Here is a 17,436-nt window from a genome sequence, read left to right on the forward strand (position 1 = left end):
CTTTGCAATTGTAATTTTCATTTGACTGCAAATCTGCAAAAATGAACAAGCACACTCACAGTATCACATCTATTACCCGTGTCATAGTTGGGTTCTTTCATTCTAAAAATCTGTGCCAATGCGGTAATCACAAGCTTTGCCAATGCTATCTCATAAATCACTTTGGCAGGAAATCCTCTTTAAAGAGGACCATTTACCTCCTACTCCAACTCCAATTCTTTGTTTGCTTTAATGAATGTCAATCCACTGATGTGGGATGTCAGTTAGGCTCTTTACTATCAGGTAGGAGATTAGTGGATGGTACAAAAACCCTGGAAAAAGTTGGGTATGGTGGCAAAATGAACAAAAAACTATTTTTTATCATTTATCATCATTATTTATTGTCAACCCAGTTTGACTTTTCTCATCACTACTGACAGAGAGCGGAAAAGTATTCTATATTCTATATATTCTTGTGAAACTGGGACTAGTTCATTCCTTTTCAAAATGACTGTAAATAGAAAAGGGAAATCAACCAAGATCTAGTCCAGTCTGCAATCCAAAATACATTAGACAAAAAAATGTTTTTTTTTGTTACTTACACACATGTAGAACAGAATTCCCTGATATCGTTACAAGATGTTGCACTAAGAAGACGTATTGTAGACTCACATTTATTTTGGATAAGCCTTTCCTCAATAGCAGCACAGGACAAAAGAATTTTCAATACGTACCGTCCTTTAGTCTGCACTACACAATGCAGACTACAATGAATGGAAGGGATATTTTGACAAGTGAATGAACAGTTTTAGAGTATCCATAGCAACAATGGGAATCTTAGTCCAAGTTTCTGGGTTTTATATCTGAGACTATATAAAATGGTTATTTTTTTTACCTTTTTCAATATAATTCATTCATACATAGGCCCACAATTAATAGTAGTTAAACCAGAGGTTGCACTAACATTTTTCCAGAAAGTTAATAATACTCTGCCTCTAAATTTATTTCATTTATTTATTTATTTTTTGGGGGGAAGGGGTTGAGGGCATAACACTTTTTTTTAATACAGTCACTGCTGTAGGTTTTTTACAGAACCATGCAGGTTCACTTCCTGCGTCCATAAAATATTCTCAGTCTGAAAATTTTATGTTAATGTAAATTGGTTGGTTGTGCGACTGATGTTGTATAAAACAATATCAATGCATCAAGAAAGTCTGTCATCATACAACTGCAGACAGCTGTGGAATCTCTGCACTGAACTGCCCCATAGTTCCTTTCCTCTGATCTTAGAGGCTGCTGCAGTGCCCAACCAGAAGCCTGCTAAAGCTTTTAGTCAGAGTAAACAGGTGGAGTGGTGGTGAAGTTCAATGCAGAAATCTTGCAGCATAGCAGTTAGAGTACACTACATCAGTCCTCCAAGTCCAGCTATAATCCAGTAATCTAAAGTCAATACAGTATTATTACTTATCTATCCAGGACTACCACCAAAACTGCCTGCGATTTTGCACGGTCAAAATTGCTGACAGATTCTTTCCAGGGCATAATTTATATAATAAATTCTGAAAGTTACAATTGTGTTGGAACAGATTAGTAGGTGGACATAACAGTGGAAAATTAAGAACCTTTCCTGCACTAGGAAAAAGCAACATCCTGAGACTAAAAATTTACCATGGATTTAAGACACTGTTTTAGTGGCTTCTGTTTAGTGGCAGGTATGTAAATCCTAATAAAAGCCCTTGATAATCACACTAATTTTGTCTGAGTTTCTCATTATGTTAGTTGATGAAGATATGCTACCATAATGAGCAATGTAAATCTACCATGAAAAACAATCATAATAAACCAGGGAGACTTTCTCATAGATCCCCAGTGCTAATCGGTGCTAATCATTAGCATAATTTTAAAAGTTAATTTTAGAAGGAAGGAGGCCATGGATAAGAAATATAAGATTACCACAGTCACAGTCCTGGGATCTATGAGGCTGGATAATGCTGGATAGTGATAACTATCTTTAAAGGGAACCAGTCACCAGAGACCTCATTTTCACTAAAGACAGGTTGCTGAAGCCTATTACACCTGCAGTGAAAATTTGCCTTTCTGCCTTTTATAAGCATTTGCATAACAAAATAATTGTGTGTTATAACTTACTTTGCTCCCTGACAAAATCCTGGGGTAGTCACAGGGGCTGTGACAACATGTGCCTTGTCTGTGTTACTCACTGCTCAGAGCTTGGCCCCCACCTTTGTGCTCCTGTTCAGCTCCTCCTCCTGTTCCTTCTCAGAGGTCACAGCCTGGTCAGCCTGACATCAGTGGGGGAGGGACAAGCTGTACAGGATCACAAAGATGGAGGCAGCCTGCAGCTCAGACAAATCACAAGATTCAAGAGTAAGTTATAAACACACAATTATATTGTAATGCAAATGCTTAGATAAGGCAGAGAGGCATTTTTGCACTGCAGGTGTCATGGGCTTTTACAATCTGTCTTTAGTAAAAATGAGGTTCCTGGTGACAGGTCCCCTTTAAGGAGACATTTAAAGTGTAGCAGTCCACCCAAGTAAAATGAAATAAACATTTATTTATTTAAGCCATTAGAAAAAGTACCTTGCTTTTCCACAAATCGAAATCGGTAGTTTAATGTTTACATGAAGAGTAACACGGTTTCTAATTATTATGTGACTTGTAGGTGGGGGTTGGGGGCCACATAAATGGAAAACAATCCCTGCTTGAAATTTTCACTTTCCTGCAGCTCTCTGCCTCTGCCACATTGCCTGTCAATTTGCAATCCTCCTACTAGTGGGGGAGATTTTCTGATGTTATTTTCCTTAAATTTCTATTTGGTTGCTTGGTGCTAGCAAGACATAATTCACAGACATTACAGTGAAAAGAAGATTAGAAGGGAAAGAAGGATGAGGATTAGAGATGAGCGAGTATACTCGTCCGAGTATACTGCTCGGTCGAGTATTAGCATACTCGGACCGGCTCGTTACTCGGACGAGTATCTCGCCGGCTCGAGATCGAGCAGTAAATTAATAAAATAAATTGAAAAAATATTACACATGTTTCCATATGTTTTACTTGTAAGAACACATTGAAATAACACTATTCTTCACTTTCCAGGTGTTCGTGCGTGTCTCCCGCTAATTTAGGAGATGTTCGGAACATCTGGAATGTGAAGAATAGTGTTCTTTCAATGTGTTCTGCACTTAAATGGTCCTGTATTCACTGTTTTTAATGTTTTAATTCTATTCTTCACTTTGCAGCTGTGCGCGCGTATCTCCGAACCTATCGGGAGACACGCGCGCACACCTGCAATAGAATTAAAACATTAAAAACAGTGAACACAGGAGCATTTAAGTGCAGAACACATTGAAAGAACAATATTCTTCACATTCCAGATGTTCGTGCACATCTCCTAACTTAGCGGGAGACACGCGCGAACACCTGCAAAGTGAAGAATAGTGTTATTTCAATGTGTTCTTACAAGTAAAACATCTGCAAACATCTGGAATTTTTTTTTTGCACTGTTCTTTTACTGTTCAGTTTTATTTAAAAAATGCTCGGGTCTCCCATTGACTTCAATGGGGCTCGTTATTCGAGACGAGCACTCGAGCATCTGGAAAAGTTCGTCTCGAATAACGAGCACCCGAGCATTTTAGTGCTCGCTCATCTCTAATGAGGATAATAAGAGCAAAAGAAAGTGGACAAGAAAACATTTGCTCTTATAAGGTATGTTACTTCATTTGATCAATTCATTTTCAATAAATTTGCTAGCTAGCACTTGACCCCATTTACTTTTTTTGGGCTCATGCCGACAGCAGTAGATTCCTCTTCCCCGTACATGAGCCAACTTGTCTTGGGCACTCTCTTATCCTGTCATCAGTGTGGGAGCAGCACTCACACAGCAATCAGTCGTAGCAGCCATAGAAGCGGCTATGGGTCCCACAGTTTCAGAGGGTCCCATCATCCTACCTGACATTCAAAAGAGTAGAGGATGTGCTCCGTTTTAAACATATTATGCTGCACATTGGATATATGTATATAACATATTTAAAGATAGCATAATATGTATATAACATATATATGATGTATATATGCTCTATACGTATATAAATGTGTGTATGTATAAATGTATAAATGTGTGATTCTAACTTGTATGTGTGAGTATACAAATATGTATATTTCTTAAATGAGAAAGGGGGTACCATGCAGAAGCCTGCTATGGGGCCCTGCTTCTCCTAGTTACGCCACTAACATCAATGACAGATGGGTCGCAAACAAGGGACCACGTTAGGCACACATTCACACATACAAGGCCTTAGAAGCTGTTGTAGAGTAAGGCTGCATTCACACTACAGTATGGGGGACGTATATATGGCCGACGTATATGCGGCCGATATACGTCCCCCATACACTCTATGGGCTCGCGGCGCCCTACGGGCGCGGTACGGTGCAGCACACGTGCGGCACCGTACCGCTCCGTAGCCCGGGAAAAGATAGGACATGTCCTATCTTTTCCCGTATTACGGCGCCGCGGCCATACATCGCTATGGAGAGGGGCGGGGGTGAGCTGAGCTCACCTCCTCCTCCTCTCCAAACACTGCCGTGTGCCTGCCGCGCTATGGTGCGGCGGGCACACGGCAGTGTGCATGTAGCCTAAGGGTGTATATTAAACACATGGCTACACCAGGTGATCACTGCCGCCCTGAGAGTGAGTGGTACAATGAAAAATTGTGGTCCAGTGAAAAATGTACATGCCAAAATTAGATACTGTCCTCACCCCTGTTGTTTTCTGATCCGTTGTCCTGTCATTACCCTACTCGCATGATTACACAATACCACATTCTGCAAAACCAATGAAGGGGGGGCATTGGAACAAAGGATATTGGTTGACCTATCTATGCACCTATGAGTTACCTCTGTAACCAAATGTGTGTATATTCATAAAAAATAATTAATGACTATTCAATGGATGCACAAGCATATGTTTGGTGTACTATGAGTATCCTGTAGATTGCACTAATTGTGAAGGAGTTTTGGGCAAAGTAATACTATGGCATTTCTGATCCATATAATTACTGAACTATCATAATTCTCCCATTCATTAAAACAATTTTGGTGACAGAAATTTAGAGGCACTTATAGGCACAATCTAATAGTCCTGTTTACTTGGGGATACTCACTAAGTTTAAAAAAGCCAAATTATTCATATAATTTCCTAACTAAAATATACTTTTAGTTCAATAATGCATTCAAATAACTTGTAATGCTGAATGAGAATAAAAGCATTTTGACCTACAAGTGCTCATTTAGCGCTACTGAATGCATTTATTTGTTTTCTCATACAATACACAAAAAAAAGTTCCAATAAGACATTGTATTTTAGAAACATCCTGCTCCTGATTCAGAATAAATTGGCCGTGTCAAAATAAAGAGGGAAATATTTTGATGAAGACAGCTGAGAAGCACCTCCGACAGAATGATAATAAACACATTCACCACATTTGGGATTGCAAATATAACCTTCTGTTCTTGTAATGCCTCATTCCAGCCACATTCCTTGTATAACAAACCATGCATCAAAATATGTACACATCAATCCCTCTTATGGATGGGAAGCAGTGTCATTGTAGTAGGTTGCTTCTGCTGTGGGATAAAGAAAAATGGGGGAGACTAAAAGCAAAAGCATAGTCAAGCATACAATAGCCTAAATGAAGAAATCAGAAACCACAATATCAAACTAGATATTTCATGTGTTCTTAGGGCAACACTTGTGGGGAGATAAAAAACATAATGAATCCCAAGTGGCATAATCATTCTCAAAGAGTGTCTCAGGAGTCAAATAAGGGTCCGGTTTACTATAACGGAGGTTTGCTTGATATATCACTTAGATGCTGCAATCGCTAATAACCAAGGCACCTAAGGGATTAGGTAGGGGTGGAATATTATCCTTGCCTATAGTGAAGGAGCCAGGCTATAATTGGAGAGCACAGTCCTTGTTCTCATGCTCTCCATTAATGCCCCTTAAGCTCGCTGCCCATGAGCGGATGTAGGATTTACCGGACCAAACCTAAAATCACTGAACTCGACATGTCTTTTTAGTTCAGTGATTCTAGATTCGGTCAAGTAAATTCCACAAAGAGTCTGACATAAAAAAGTCTTATTGATAGAAATAAAATATATCCATATGTAAGTAGCTGAATAGCCTCATAAAAAAGTAACAGAGCACAACTACCTCTTTACTTTCCTTCAGTGTCCAGTCAGTCAGTATGATCTGTATATGCCAGTATTTGCACTTATTGCAAGACATTATTATGCCCAAAATATATGAGCTGCATATTCAATTATGTGCAGTCTTACTGGCAGCTTGAAGCTACTGGATCGGTTTAAAATCTGTCAGACCCCATAGTATAATGATTCATTTATAGTTCTGATCATATATTTGACTGAGAACAGAGTTTCTTTACTTGTTTCTAGACATTTACAGCAGCACAAGAGTCGTGTGCATAAAAGATCTCTAACTTCCTGCATATCTGAAGCCAGTAACTTCCATGCAAAATGACAACGGCACAAGGAGAAGGTTAAACTGAAGGCATCTTCTAGGTCCCACTGAATAATATTTAGCTCCAAGATGGCCTATATGTCTACATGGTCCTGGGCACATGAGATGTGCAATGTGTAGAACAAATAAGTATGTATGTACGTCTGCAAGCTTGCTGCCATATATACCTACCCCCACCAATAGGCTTCAGATGGCGGTATGGTGCTGTACCCCACTGTCCGAGGGGGAAAAGCTAGATAATGTTCTTTCCCTATTCGTACGCCTGTACGCCGTGCATCCCTATGGGGAGGGGAGGCCCTCATCCTCTACAGCCCGCCTGCCATATGCTCACCCGGTTATGTCCGGTCGTGCATACGGTAGGGTGAATGTAGCCTAAGACTTATTAATAAATCTATAAAGAGTAGTGCAGATAGAATAGAAACGGAATCATAAATTAGGAGTATGCAGACCCCACATCTTTTTCATCCCACCCCTCCCCAAGCAATAAGCAAAGGGGAACATGACTTTGGGAACCTAGATTACCTGCAATGTTATTTTTAAGGGTGGAGGTTGCTTTAAGAGCATTTTCCTCTCACGCTGCAGATGCACTTATTGCAAACATGGCTGATTTATCATACATAGCTTTTCTATACTGCAGCTTCTTCCTTGGTCCTGGTGACTGTGTGATAGGAGGACATGGGCTGTATACATATTCCTGCCATTATTGTATTACAGACACTGACCATTATAAGCACCTGTCCACCTTACAATAGTCATTCCCTGTTCTAAGTCTATACACCTTGCCTAGATGACAAGGCAAGCTTGCCACTGTTACTTTAAGATTTCATGGAATTAAACAAATCAGTTATTTAAAAAAGGATAAAACAGCTTTGTGGTAAACTATTAAACAAGTTGAATACAAAAACTCAGTGCACAGGTTGCTAATGTTTTAGAATCCATCCTGAAACCAGTAAATTAAGAATGTAATTTTTGTGAAGCCGTTCAAAGTGGTTCCAGGTATAAATCAATCTGGCGAGCAATTAAATGCAATTATTGCTCCAGCAGATGCAGCGTAGTGCAAATGGAATATCAATGCAAATGCTTGAGAACAGACACGGCCATTATTCCTGAATAAATACCTGCATTAAAGTTATGAATGGATCCATTTCTTCTTTAATTAATGACTAGGCATGGCTTTATTTGTATGCGTCTTCCTGTAACACCTCGTGTATAAATGGACCGCATTAAGATGTGCTGTGCATGGCACTGGTACAAGAGTCTGACTGTCTGTTGAGGGTTTGTGAAGCCCTAGCCACAAATAACTACACACAAATTCTGCCTTTTTGTGCTATATCCTTCTCCATCTAACCACAAGCTGTAAATGATATCGCAGGCACATCATCGTAGATTCATCACATTGTGTTGTATAGGTCATGGGACTACATGATTTCTGTAAATAACATACATTTCAGTATCTTATATCAGAGTATAGGACAGATAGATATGTATTGCACAGAATGCCATCTACCGTATCTATAGAAATTTAGCTACACCCTGGGTTACGTAAAGCACACCTAGCGTAATAAATAACCAAATGATAGCTAAATGTCATTCTATAAGGAAACAAAATACATCCATGTGATAATAACTGTTCTTGACAAGAACACTGCATAGTTATTCTCTGAATATTTGAAGGGTAATTGATAAATGGGCATGTGAGATGTTCTCCTCTGCATACAAGAAGAGCTGTATCTTTCCTTAATGAGGAGACAGAATCTCAAACAAAATGTGCTGAGCTGTAACCAACTGTGAAAATAGCTCCTAAGTTGACATTTTTAACTTGAAATGCAAGTCATTTGTGTTAATATTGCAGTCGCAGCCCTGTGGTTATAGCACACAGGTGTACAGCTTACAGGTGTTGTATGGAGACTGCTATAACTTTATGAGGCATTCCTCTGCACCAACAAAACCTACTACAAGAAAAGGCAATCAAGCAAATACTCATTGGACAAGTACTACTTCATAAACAATATTATACAAACATTACTGCAATAACAGGTTCTGGAGAAAACTATTTTATGATTTCCTACCCATGCAAACACATTGCACAATCATTGTAGCGTAAAGGCTAACAGTCAATCGTTAAGTACGATAAAGACAAAAACAGCCTATTAACTGAAATGTAACGAGCAAGGGCTAAAGAAAACAGAGCCTTTACCTTTAAGGGAACATGATATAATAATCATAATCCCTTCAAATGGTCCTTTTGGTTCTCCTTGCATTGCATCTTCTTTGAGAGAACTGAGCCACAGTGTAACCACACAAAGTCCCTGGCAGAGGCGGGTAAGGGAGGGCTGACAGACCAATACCCAGACAGAATAAAACTATGTATGCTGTAAACCTTGATACAAGGAAAAGGAGGGGCTAAAACAAGCACAAATGAGGATATGACTACTTCCTGTGTAGTGGTTCTCATCCAAAACGCTGCTCATTATCATAAAGAAGATACTCATGCGAATTTGGTACACAAGTGGTTAATGGGATCCTATCCAGAAGAACTGTGAAAACTTACCATTCTCCTTGCACTCTTCTGGGGGTTTAGCTTTCTTTGCTAGCCGTGGATCCAGCCATGACGTGGTCTTTGTGTTGTGACTGAAAAGAAAAGACACTACTTTGAGAAGGGGACGTTGAAAAGAATTACATTAATTTCTCCAAGAAACAAATAAAACAACAAGGAAGAGAAGGCGGTTGTTTCTAGAGAATTGATATCGATGCACTTCATTTACCCAGGGGTTCTAATTAGCCCTGAAGGAGTTTTAAGAGTAATCGTGGAAGGCAGCTGTAAATTTGGCATCCTGAACCCACACTGCTGAAAGCAGCTATTTTTATTAAAATCAACTAGCACGTCTGCCAAGCCAGCCTCATTGAAGATTCAGAGCTCATCCTAAGCTAAAGGAATGTATTAGATCCACACAGTTCTCCGTTCAGACCAGTGTTCTCAATGAGCTTCTCTAACCACACTCACAGGTCAGGGAGGAATTAGGTGGGGAATCAGCGGTGTTACATGCACCTCAACTCATGAAAATAACTGGCAATGTTGTCAGAAAATAACCAGGCTAGCCCTAGGAAATCAAACATTTCCTCCAGAATGACAGATAATAAGGAAGCGTCATCAGCTCAGAGGGAAGAATATCACATTATTAGTATGCTTGCTGGTTTGCTATAAAATTGCATAACACATTGCAGTGAATGCTGTTGTTAGATGATTAGGCGACATGAAATATGATTAAAACCCCACTGTCATCTCACATCCACTGTCACACAGTATAGGCTGCTATATTTACCTTTAATATAGGATACCCGGTGATATCAAACAATATAAACTCCATAGTAAACTATAATTGGTGACCAGTTTGATTAGATTAGAATAGATTCCAATAAAAACTAAAATACCTGACACCAAGTCATATCACACAACATAGAGCAAGGTCTGGAGATTCCAGAAAAGTGTCTTTTTATTTAGTTTTTTTAATTCCATTTTCTCACATTTCTTTCTACAGGGCCCTAAAAATGTAAAGGTACAGTGATACCAGAGTGATAACATAGGGTCAGTGTAATAGGCCCACCAGTGTACTGGATAAATCTGGATTGGCAAGTTTATGAATTGGGCAGTGGTATAAAATGCTTAGTAAAGATATAAAATAATAGAAAAGATTTTCCAGTCTTGTTGGAAATTACATATTCTTTAATATCCTTAACCAGCAGGTAAGGTTATAGCTGTCTGGGGTTTCAACAGCGTAAAACAACTATTGTGGGTTTGGGTCCCCAAATCCAAACTTCAGCCAGGAGTTCAGGTTCGGCCTCACCCCCAACACCAGTGTGTACACCGCCAGCATTTAAAGGCATTCAGAAGCTTTTCTGGCAGCATTTAAAGGGTTAAGCAATGGGTGCCTTACCAGTGGGTGTTCATGTTTTGGTACTTTTTGTACAAAGTTCAGATTAACTCGGAGAACAAGAAAGGTTCCACTGATTACTAGTAGTATCTCAGACAGCCAGTCGCTCTTACAGAATCCCAACCTTGATCGAGGCCAATCCCTAAAATATCTTTATTGCTACTTGGGGCAATGTCAGACAGTACACATATCCAGAGAAGAATATTGCATCAGTAGACACTGGGGGAATTCATGAAGCCACTTTGGGCAAACTTCTGACATCATTTTCTCCCAAAAAACACCCTCCAACAGGAAATATTCTGTACCACCTGCTGAAAGCAGGTCTAAAAGGTCTGTTTTAGCTCCTATAACAGAGTGTGGGCGGGGGCTCTCTAAGCAGACACTTCAGGATTTCTCTGTGATTTAGATGCTGTGTGCTGACAATGTGCTTAGGTTATCAGGCTATAGGGTTATCTACACTTATTTAGCTTCTGAACATTCTACTATTCTATCTAACACATAGGAAAAGAGAGATAAGACAGATCAGAGATGATGATATCCATGTGATGGATATAAAAATAGCTCTTCTATATGCCTTTCTCAGATAAGGAGCTTATCTGTCTGTAGCTAATAAAGTACATCTCTGCACACTTCTGCAAGTGCCTGTGTCTGAGCCTGTCTTGTACTGCAGGGGGGAGGAGCAGGAGGCAGAGAGCACTGCACCTTGCAGACAAGAGCAGTTATTCTTTAGAGGAATCTGACAATAATCAGAAGATTTACAGTCACCACCAGGTGCAACCAAAATTGTAAACAGGTTTAAAAATTGCAAATTGTAGAGACAGGTTGGAATTATATCTGTGAAATGCTTTATTTTTGTTAATAACAGTGAGTTAGAGAATGGGGGTCATTTACTAAGGGCCCGATTCACGTTTCCTGACGTGCTACACGAATATTTCCGATTTGCGCCGATTTTCCCTGTATTGCCCCGGGATTTTGGCGCACGCGATCGGATTTTGGCATGCACGCGACGGAAATCGGGGGGGGGGCGGGGGGCATGGCCGAACGAAAACCCAACGGATTTAAAAAACAAAAAGTGTTGCGGAGCTTGCACTTACCTTCACCAGGAATAGGCCGGTGAACTTGAATGCATTTCAGTGGACTTCAGCGCAGCAGCGCCACCTGGTGGACATTGGAGGAATTACCTTAGTGAATCCCGGACGGACCCAAATCCACCGCAGAGAACGCGCCGCTGGATCGCGAATGGACTGGGTAAGTAAATCTGCCCCAATGTGTTTTGTTATCCTGAGTTTATTTAAGAATCTTGTCTTAGTGGGAACATCCCCTTTAAACTGTGACAAATTCAATATCACAATTATGCATATGTCGCAGAAAATATTAGTGTTGTTGAACTCTGTACTGTTGGAGTCAGTGTCAAATTAATAGATTCTCCATTGCCTCATAATTGTGAAGTAAGGCTCTTAATTTTTACAAAATACCCATAAGATGATAGCACCATCCTGTGTTGGTGATTTTTCTGCTACATTACACTATAAAAGATTTCTTGGTTAATTTACAAGAAAATCCAAATCAAAACTATTGAGACTATTTCCATTTACGATAGTACTACTACAGAGTAAAAAATAATCGATTAGTAAGTAAAAAAAAAAAAAACAGAAAAAAAAGAACAAATGATTAAAGTAAAAATTACAAGGCATACAAATACAATTACGGTACACTATCCCAAAATTCATAAAGTGATACCAGCAGAAGACAGACCCAAAAGCCAGTCTCCTTGTTTCTTACCAGGGAGTAGGGAAAATACAGACTGGTTGTAAATTTAAGACAAATACATAAAATATATTATAATGCCTAAAAACCTAACATGTTTGATATAATTACAGGTCATAGGATGATTTCATTAGAAGAGTTGTAAAAAGGTGAGTGAACTAAGTGAGTAAACTAAGCTAAGCTAATAAACTCTCCCTAGAAATGAAGACTAGGTGCAGGGCATTATATCTATGCAGACTTATTAAAAGTGTTTATTTAAATGGAACCGTTCACCATATTTTCACAACTGCAGCTAGTGACAGTTTCCTATAGAGCCTATTAACCAACAGACACCCTCTCTTTAAGCTAAAAATGATTCCCATAAATCAACCTTATGTTATATTCCCTGGCATCAGAGGGGGCTTGTCCTGCTCAGCCAGCCCCTCCCATCTACTCCTCCCCATGCCTTATGCTTCCTTAATACTCATGTGATCAGGGTGATGTCATCTAAGGACCGATACCCTTTACACTTGCATGTATGTACATCATGTATGTATCTGATCACATAAAATCACACAGCAGCCTCTATGGACCTTTACTACTCCCCCATCCTCCATTAAATGGCATCACATAACATGAATGTAACACAAGGCACCACATAAAAAAGGCACATTATTTCCTATAAATAAATAGAGGCTTATATGTTCCCAAGTACAAGGAGTCAAAGCAGTGATTTGAAGAAATATAGAGCTGACAGTCAAAATAAGGTGGCGTGGTTCACTGGCAGCCTGGGAGAGTCATATCTTGAATAAAAGATTTACATATTAGAAAATAGTTGTAATTAAAGTACAGTGCCTCACTGGCAGCTAATTTTGGGTGATATAGGGAGGACTTGTAACTCTTTAACAGCAGGCATTGTTAGTTTGGGGGTAAAATTCAGGTGACAGGTCTTCATTAAGGTCTGTGAAACAAGATAAATCCTCTCATTTAGATTCTATTTCATGTAGTGATATTTCCATAATAAACCATACAAGTATAATTTGATTCATCTGCTCAACCACATAGATTCAGCAATCATCACCACAGCACATGCAGTAACTCCCCAACATTTCATATGCAAGGACTATTTGTTTCTTTGTGCAATCACTCCAGCAGAGGTGGTCGTTTCCAATGACATGACTACATTTATGACTACACTGTGAATTAAATGTGAATACCCCTTTAATACTAATAAAAGACATCAGAGCTTTGGAATCAATGACCATATGACCACCTATACAGGAAGTCATAGACAACTGCAGTGAAGTAAACCTTATAAATGTGCATAACAGAGAGGGGAAAAAAAGGGGAAAAGGGAAAATGCATTTTACTTATTGTGATTACAGAACAGTACAGCTGGGATAGGATCAAATTAAAGGCAAGTGCAACATTTAGAGTACCTGAATTATTATATTAAGCTATTTTGGCTGTCCAATAGTTTTTAAAAGGTGAAAAGATAAGCAGAACACACGTAGTAATGGAAAGCCCAAGGGTAACTTCACAAATAGACAAGGATGTATACCCATAATTGATCAACACTTTACATATTAATGATGTATACATTTGATTTCTGCACATGGTTCATGGTTCAAACGGCCCAATGTATTTCGAATTAGTTTGGAACCAGATTGAAGCCTCATGGATAGTAAATGTTGTAGTTGATTTCTCATCTACTACACACAAATGTCAAATAATCTGAATGAACAAACATATGGAAAACTAAATATAGCACCGTGATGCACTACCCAAGAAGTGAGTCATTGGTAACATGTGTAAGCAGCAGTCACAAATTCAATTCATGGTTCAATAGAAGCTTTCAGATGAATCGGGCCCCAGGACGAATGGAGTGACGATTCACAGTGATGCCTAGTCACCTCTAAAACTCACTATTATATTTAACCAGTCATTTTTCCAATAATTTGTGACACAAGTTTGTGTGTTAATATTGTAAACAAGAAAATACATAAAAAAATGCTAAGTATTTAAAGCATTTAGTTTTTTTATGAAAAGAAGACAACAGAATGCAAACAGAAAATCCATGTTCTATGTGTAAGTATGAAATCATGCTACATATACTAGAACTACTTGTCACTTACATATAAAATAAAGTATAGCCATCTTGGAAATTAACTATCCAAGTGTGATAGCTAAGGTGGGTTAGAAAACGCTCATAGGCTGCAATTAAATGTAGACATTTTTTTCAATACAGTAGATGGTGAACATATATTTACAGGAACAATCCTGAAAGTGGTTTGCTCATATGCACTTCAAGCCCCATTTAGAAATGCAGGATGTGACAAATAAAAGGGTCATATCTTCCTATAGTATCTTGGAAAATCCCATTTGATACTATGCGTCCTGTCATCTTAAAGTTGTATTTATATTTTAAATGACCCTTTTATATTAACAATTACTTGTTAATACATTAATCCTCACAACTGGTATTTACACAATAACAAAGATATACTGAAATCATAGTATGAATGGAGATAAAAAGAATATTCATTTTCCACAAATTTCAACACTACATTGTTTCACATAGTTGTCTACTAAGCCTGCATACTGTAAAGTGTTTTCAGAAAACCAAGTGCACATTATTTTTCAGATAAACCAATTTAGTTTTTCTAGCTAATGGCCAAAGCCTTTTATACAGTGTTCAAAAATCTAGGCGCTTTAGCAGATACATCTTTATCAACAATTAGCCCTCATACATAATGTTAATAACAACAAAATAACATGTTAAATCTTTGCATTTATAACAGTACCAAAACCTCCGAATAGGAATGGCTGCTGTGTCACTACCATTGCCCTACCACAGGGATAGGAATGACAAATCATCAAAGATCATGGTAGTTAAATGTGACCCCAAAATATTGGTTACATTTTACAGTAATTTTGACTTGTTTATTTACCAAAGAATATTGCAACATGTTAATAAAAGCAGTTTGACGCCAATACACCATATGGTGTTTAAGAAGAAGTACTAGACTAAGTGCATCTGGTTACACCGATACATTAGGAATCTCTTCTTAACCCCTTAACGACTTGGCCTTTTTTAGTTTTTTCACTTCCATTCTATACTCACCACCTTCAAAAATCTATAACTTTTTATTTTTTGCGTAACAAATTGCACTTCATAGTGACGGTATTTAATATTCCATGCCGTGTACTGGGAAGCGGGAAAAAAATGCCAAATGCAGTGGAAATGGTAAAAAAAACACATTTGCAACATTTTCTTGTAGGCTTGAATTTTCAGCTTTCACTGTGCGCCACAAATGACAGGTCTACTTTATTCTTTGGGTTGGGGCGATTACGGGGATACCAAATTTGTATAGGTTTTATAATGTTTTCATACATTTAGAAAAATTAAAACCTCCGGTACAAAATTTTTTCATCATTTTTTGCGACCTTAGATGGCGTTTTCATTGCTATAATTTTTAGGACTAAACAGCCTTTTGATCACTTTTTAAGTGGAAAAAAGTGCCATTTTCGACTCGGGCATTTTTGGATGCGGTGTTACCTAATGTGTTTATGATTTTTACTGTTTACTAATATTTGTATCAGTTCTAGGGAAATGGGGGTGATTTGAATTTTTAGGGTTTTTTATTATTTTTTTTTACCATTTTTCAGACTCCCTGGGGTACTTTAAACCTAGGTTGTCTGGTCAATCCTATCATATACTGCCATACTGCAGTATGGCAGTATATGGGGATTTTCCTCCTCATTCAATAGCAATTAGCACATAATGAAATGGTTAAAACGAGACAGCTCCAGGCCTTCAAGAGAACCGAATCTGTCATGGCAACGGATCGCTGCTCCCCGTGACGTCATCGGGGAGCGACGATTTGCGGCAAGATGGCAGCGTCCAGGCAATCGACATGAAAACACCTGCGATCGGTGCTAGCAATATGCAGAAAAGACTCACTGGCTATGGAGAGGGCTCGTTCCGCGAGCCCTCTCCATGCACCGGGACCCGGCGCGCGCTGTATTAGTACGGCGTGCGTCGGGAAGGGGTTAAAATTATGTTAATTTGAGGTGTATATGGCTCCTGATATAGGTTAATTGAATCTTTCTGCAGTTTTGACCATACAGAGCTGCAGGCAGCAGCTCTGGCTAATCATACCTTTATGTGGGTTGTTCATAGAAGCAAAAGTGTGAAAAAAGCATTTATATTCCAGGATTGCAGCTGGTCATGGAGCATCCTTGGGCCAGGTACTGGAACTTTGAAAACTGTGATTACTGGGACAGGCACTGTGACTATTGGTTACTGTTGGCTACTGTGGGATAGGCAATGTGTTTGTTGGCTATTGGGGACAGGCACTGTGACTGACTGATTGACTTTTGTGTGGTAGCACTGTTATCCATTTACAGGAACTGTAACTAAATTATCTACTATGGTGGGCACTTTGACTATATGGGCGTCTGTGTGGTGGCACTGTTACTATATTGGCTACTGTTTTTTCTAACAAGACACATTTTATTTACAAACGTGCCCTATGAAACAAAATCCTTGTAGAATTTCACTTTTTTAATAGTGATGAAAATAGAAAACAATCAGCAAGAACATGAGAACTCCCAAGCCATAATAGGAAAACTGTCTAAAATAGTCCCTGTTTACACCACAGTTGTCAGTGGCTAGTTATACATTGCTCTTTATTGTGATGAATAGTACAACATGAATGAGAAGCTGCTTCCTATGAGAGCAGGGATGAACTCTGAGGTTGGGCTCATTATCAGTTTGTGAATATAACAGAATTCTGGCTCAGTGAGTAGCAATAGTAAATCAATACTATTAGATCTTATAAAATTATTGCACAACAGGGAGCAATGCCAGGTTAAATGGGACGCATACTGCAAAGCTCAAACATACAGAACACAGCATTATCATTACATTACACCAAAAGAGAACTGTGGGTAAAAACTAGCACTAGAATTAATATGTTATTATTTATACATTAACTTGGGTTCTGAATGTGCAATTTGAAAGTAGACATTTATTTAATCCCTTAACGCTGAAGCCACTTTTCACCTTCCTGACACGGCCCATTTTTTAAAATCTGACATGTGTCTATTTAAGTGGTTATAACTTTGGAACGCTTTAACATATCCAGTTGATTTTGAGATTGTTTTTTCGTGACACATTGTACTTCATGCTGGTTGAGAAATTTAATCAATATATTT

The 17,436-nt window shown here is 38.7% G+C and overlaps 1 protein-coding gene across 10 annotated transcripts in view; it reads right to left on the bottom strand.

Annotated features, from left to right (window-relative positions):
• Positions 1–17,436, bottom strand: part of MAGI2 (membrane associated guanylate kinase, WW and PDZ domain containing 2) — a 546,118-nt gene that overhangs the window by 155,771 nt on the left and 372,911 nt on the right. For all 10 annotated transcript variants that reach the window (XR_011854944.1, XM_072147252.1, XM_072147245.1 and 7 more), the window contains one exon: positions 9,090–9,169. Coding sequence is in view for 9 of the 10 variants with exons in the window: in XM_072147252.1 (XP_072003353.1) it covers positions 9,090–9,169 (80 nt within the window). In the remaining variant the exon portion in view is untranslated. The remainder of the gene's footprint in view (positions 1–9,089; positions 9,170–17,436) is intronic.

Source organism: Engystomops pustulosus, chromosome 4 (genome assembly GCF_040894005.1).
Source record: "Engystomops pustulosus chromosome 4, aEngPut4.maternal, whole genome shotgun sequence".
NCBI classification, from domain to species: domain Eukaryota; kingdom Metazoa; phylum Chordata; class Amphibia; order Anura; family Leptodactylidae; genus Engystomops; species Engystomops pustulosus.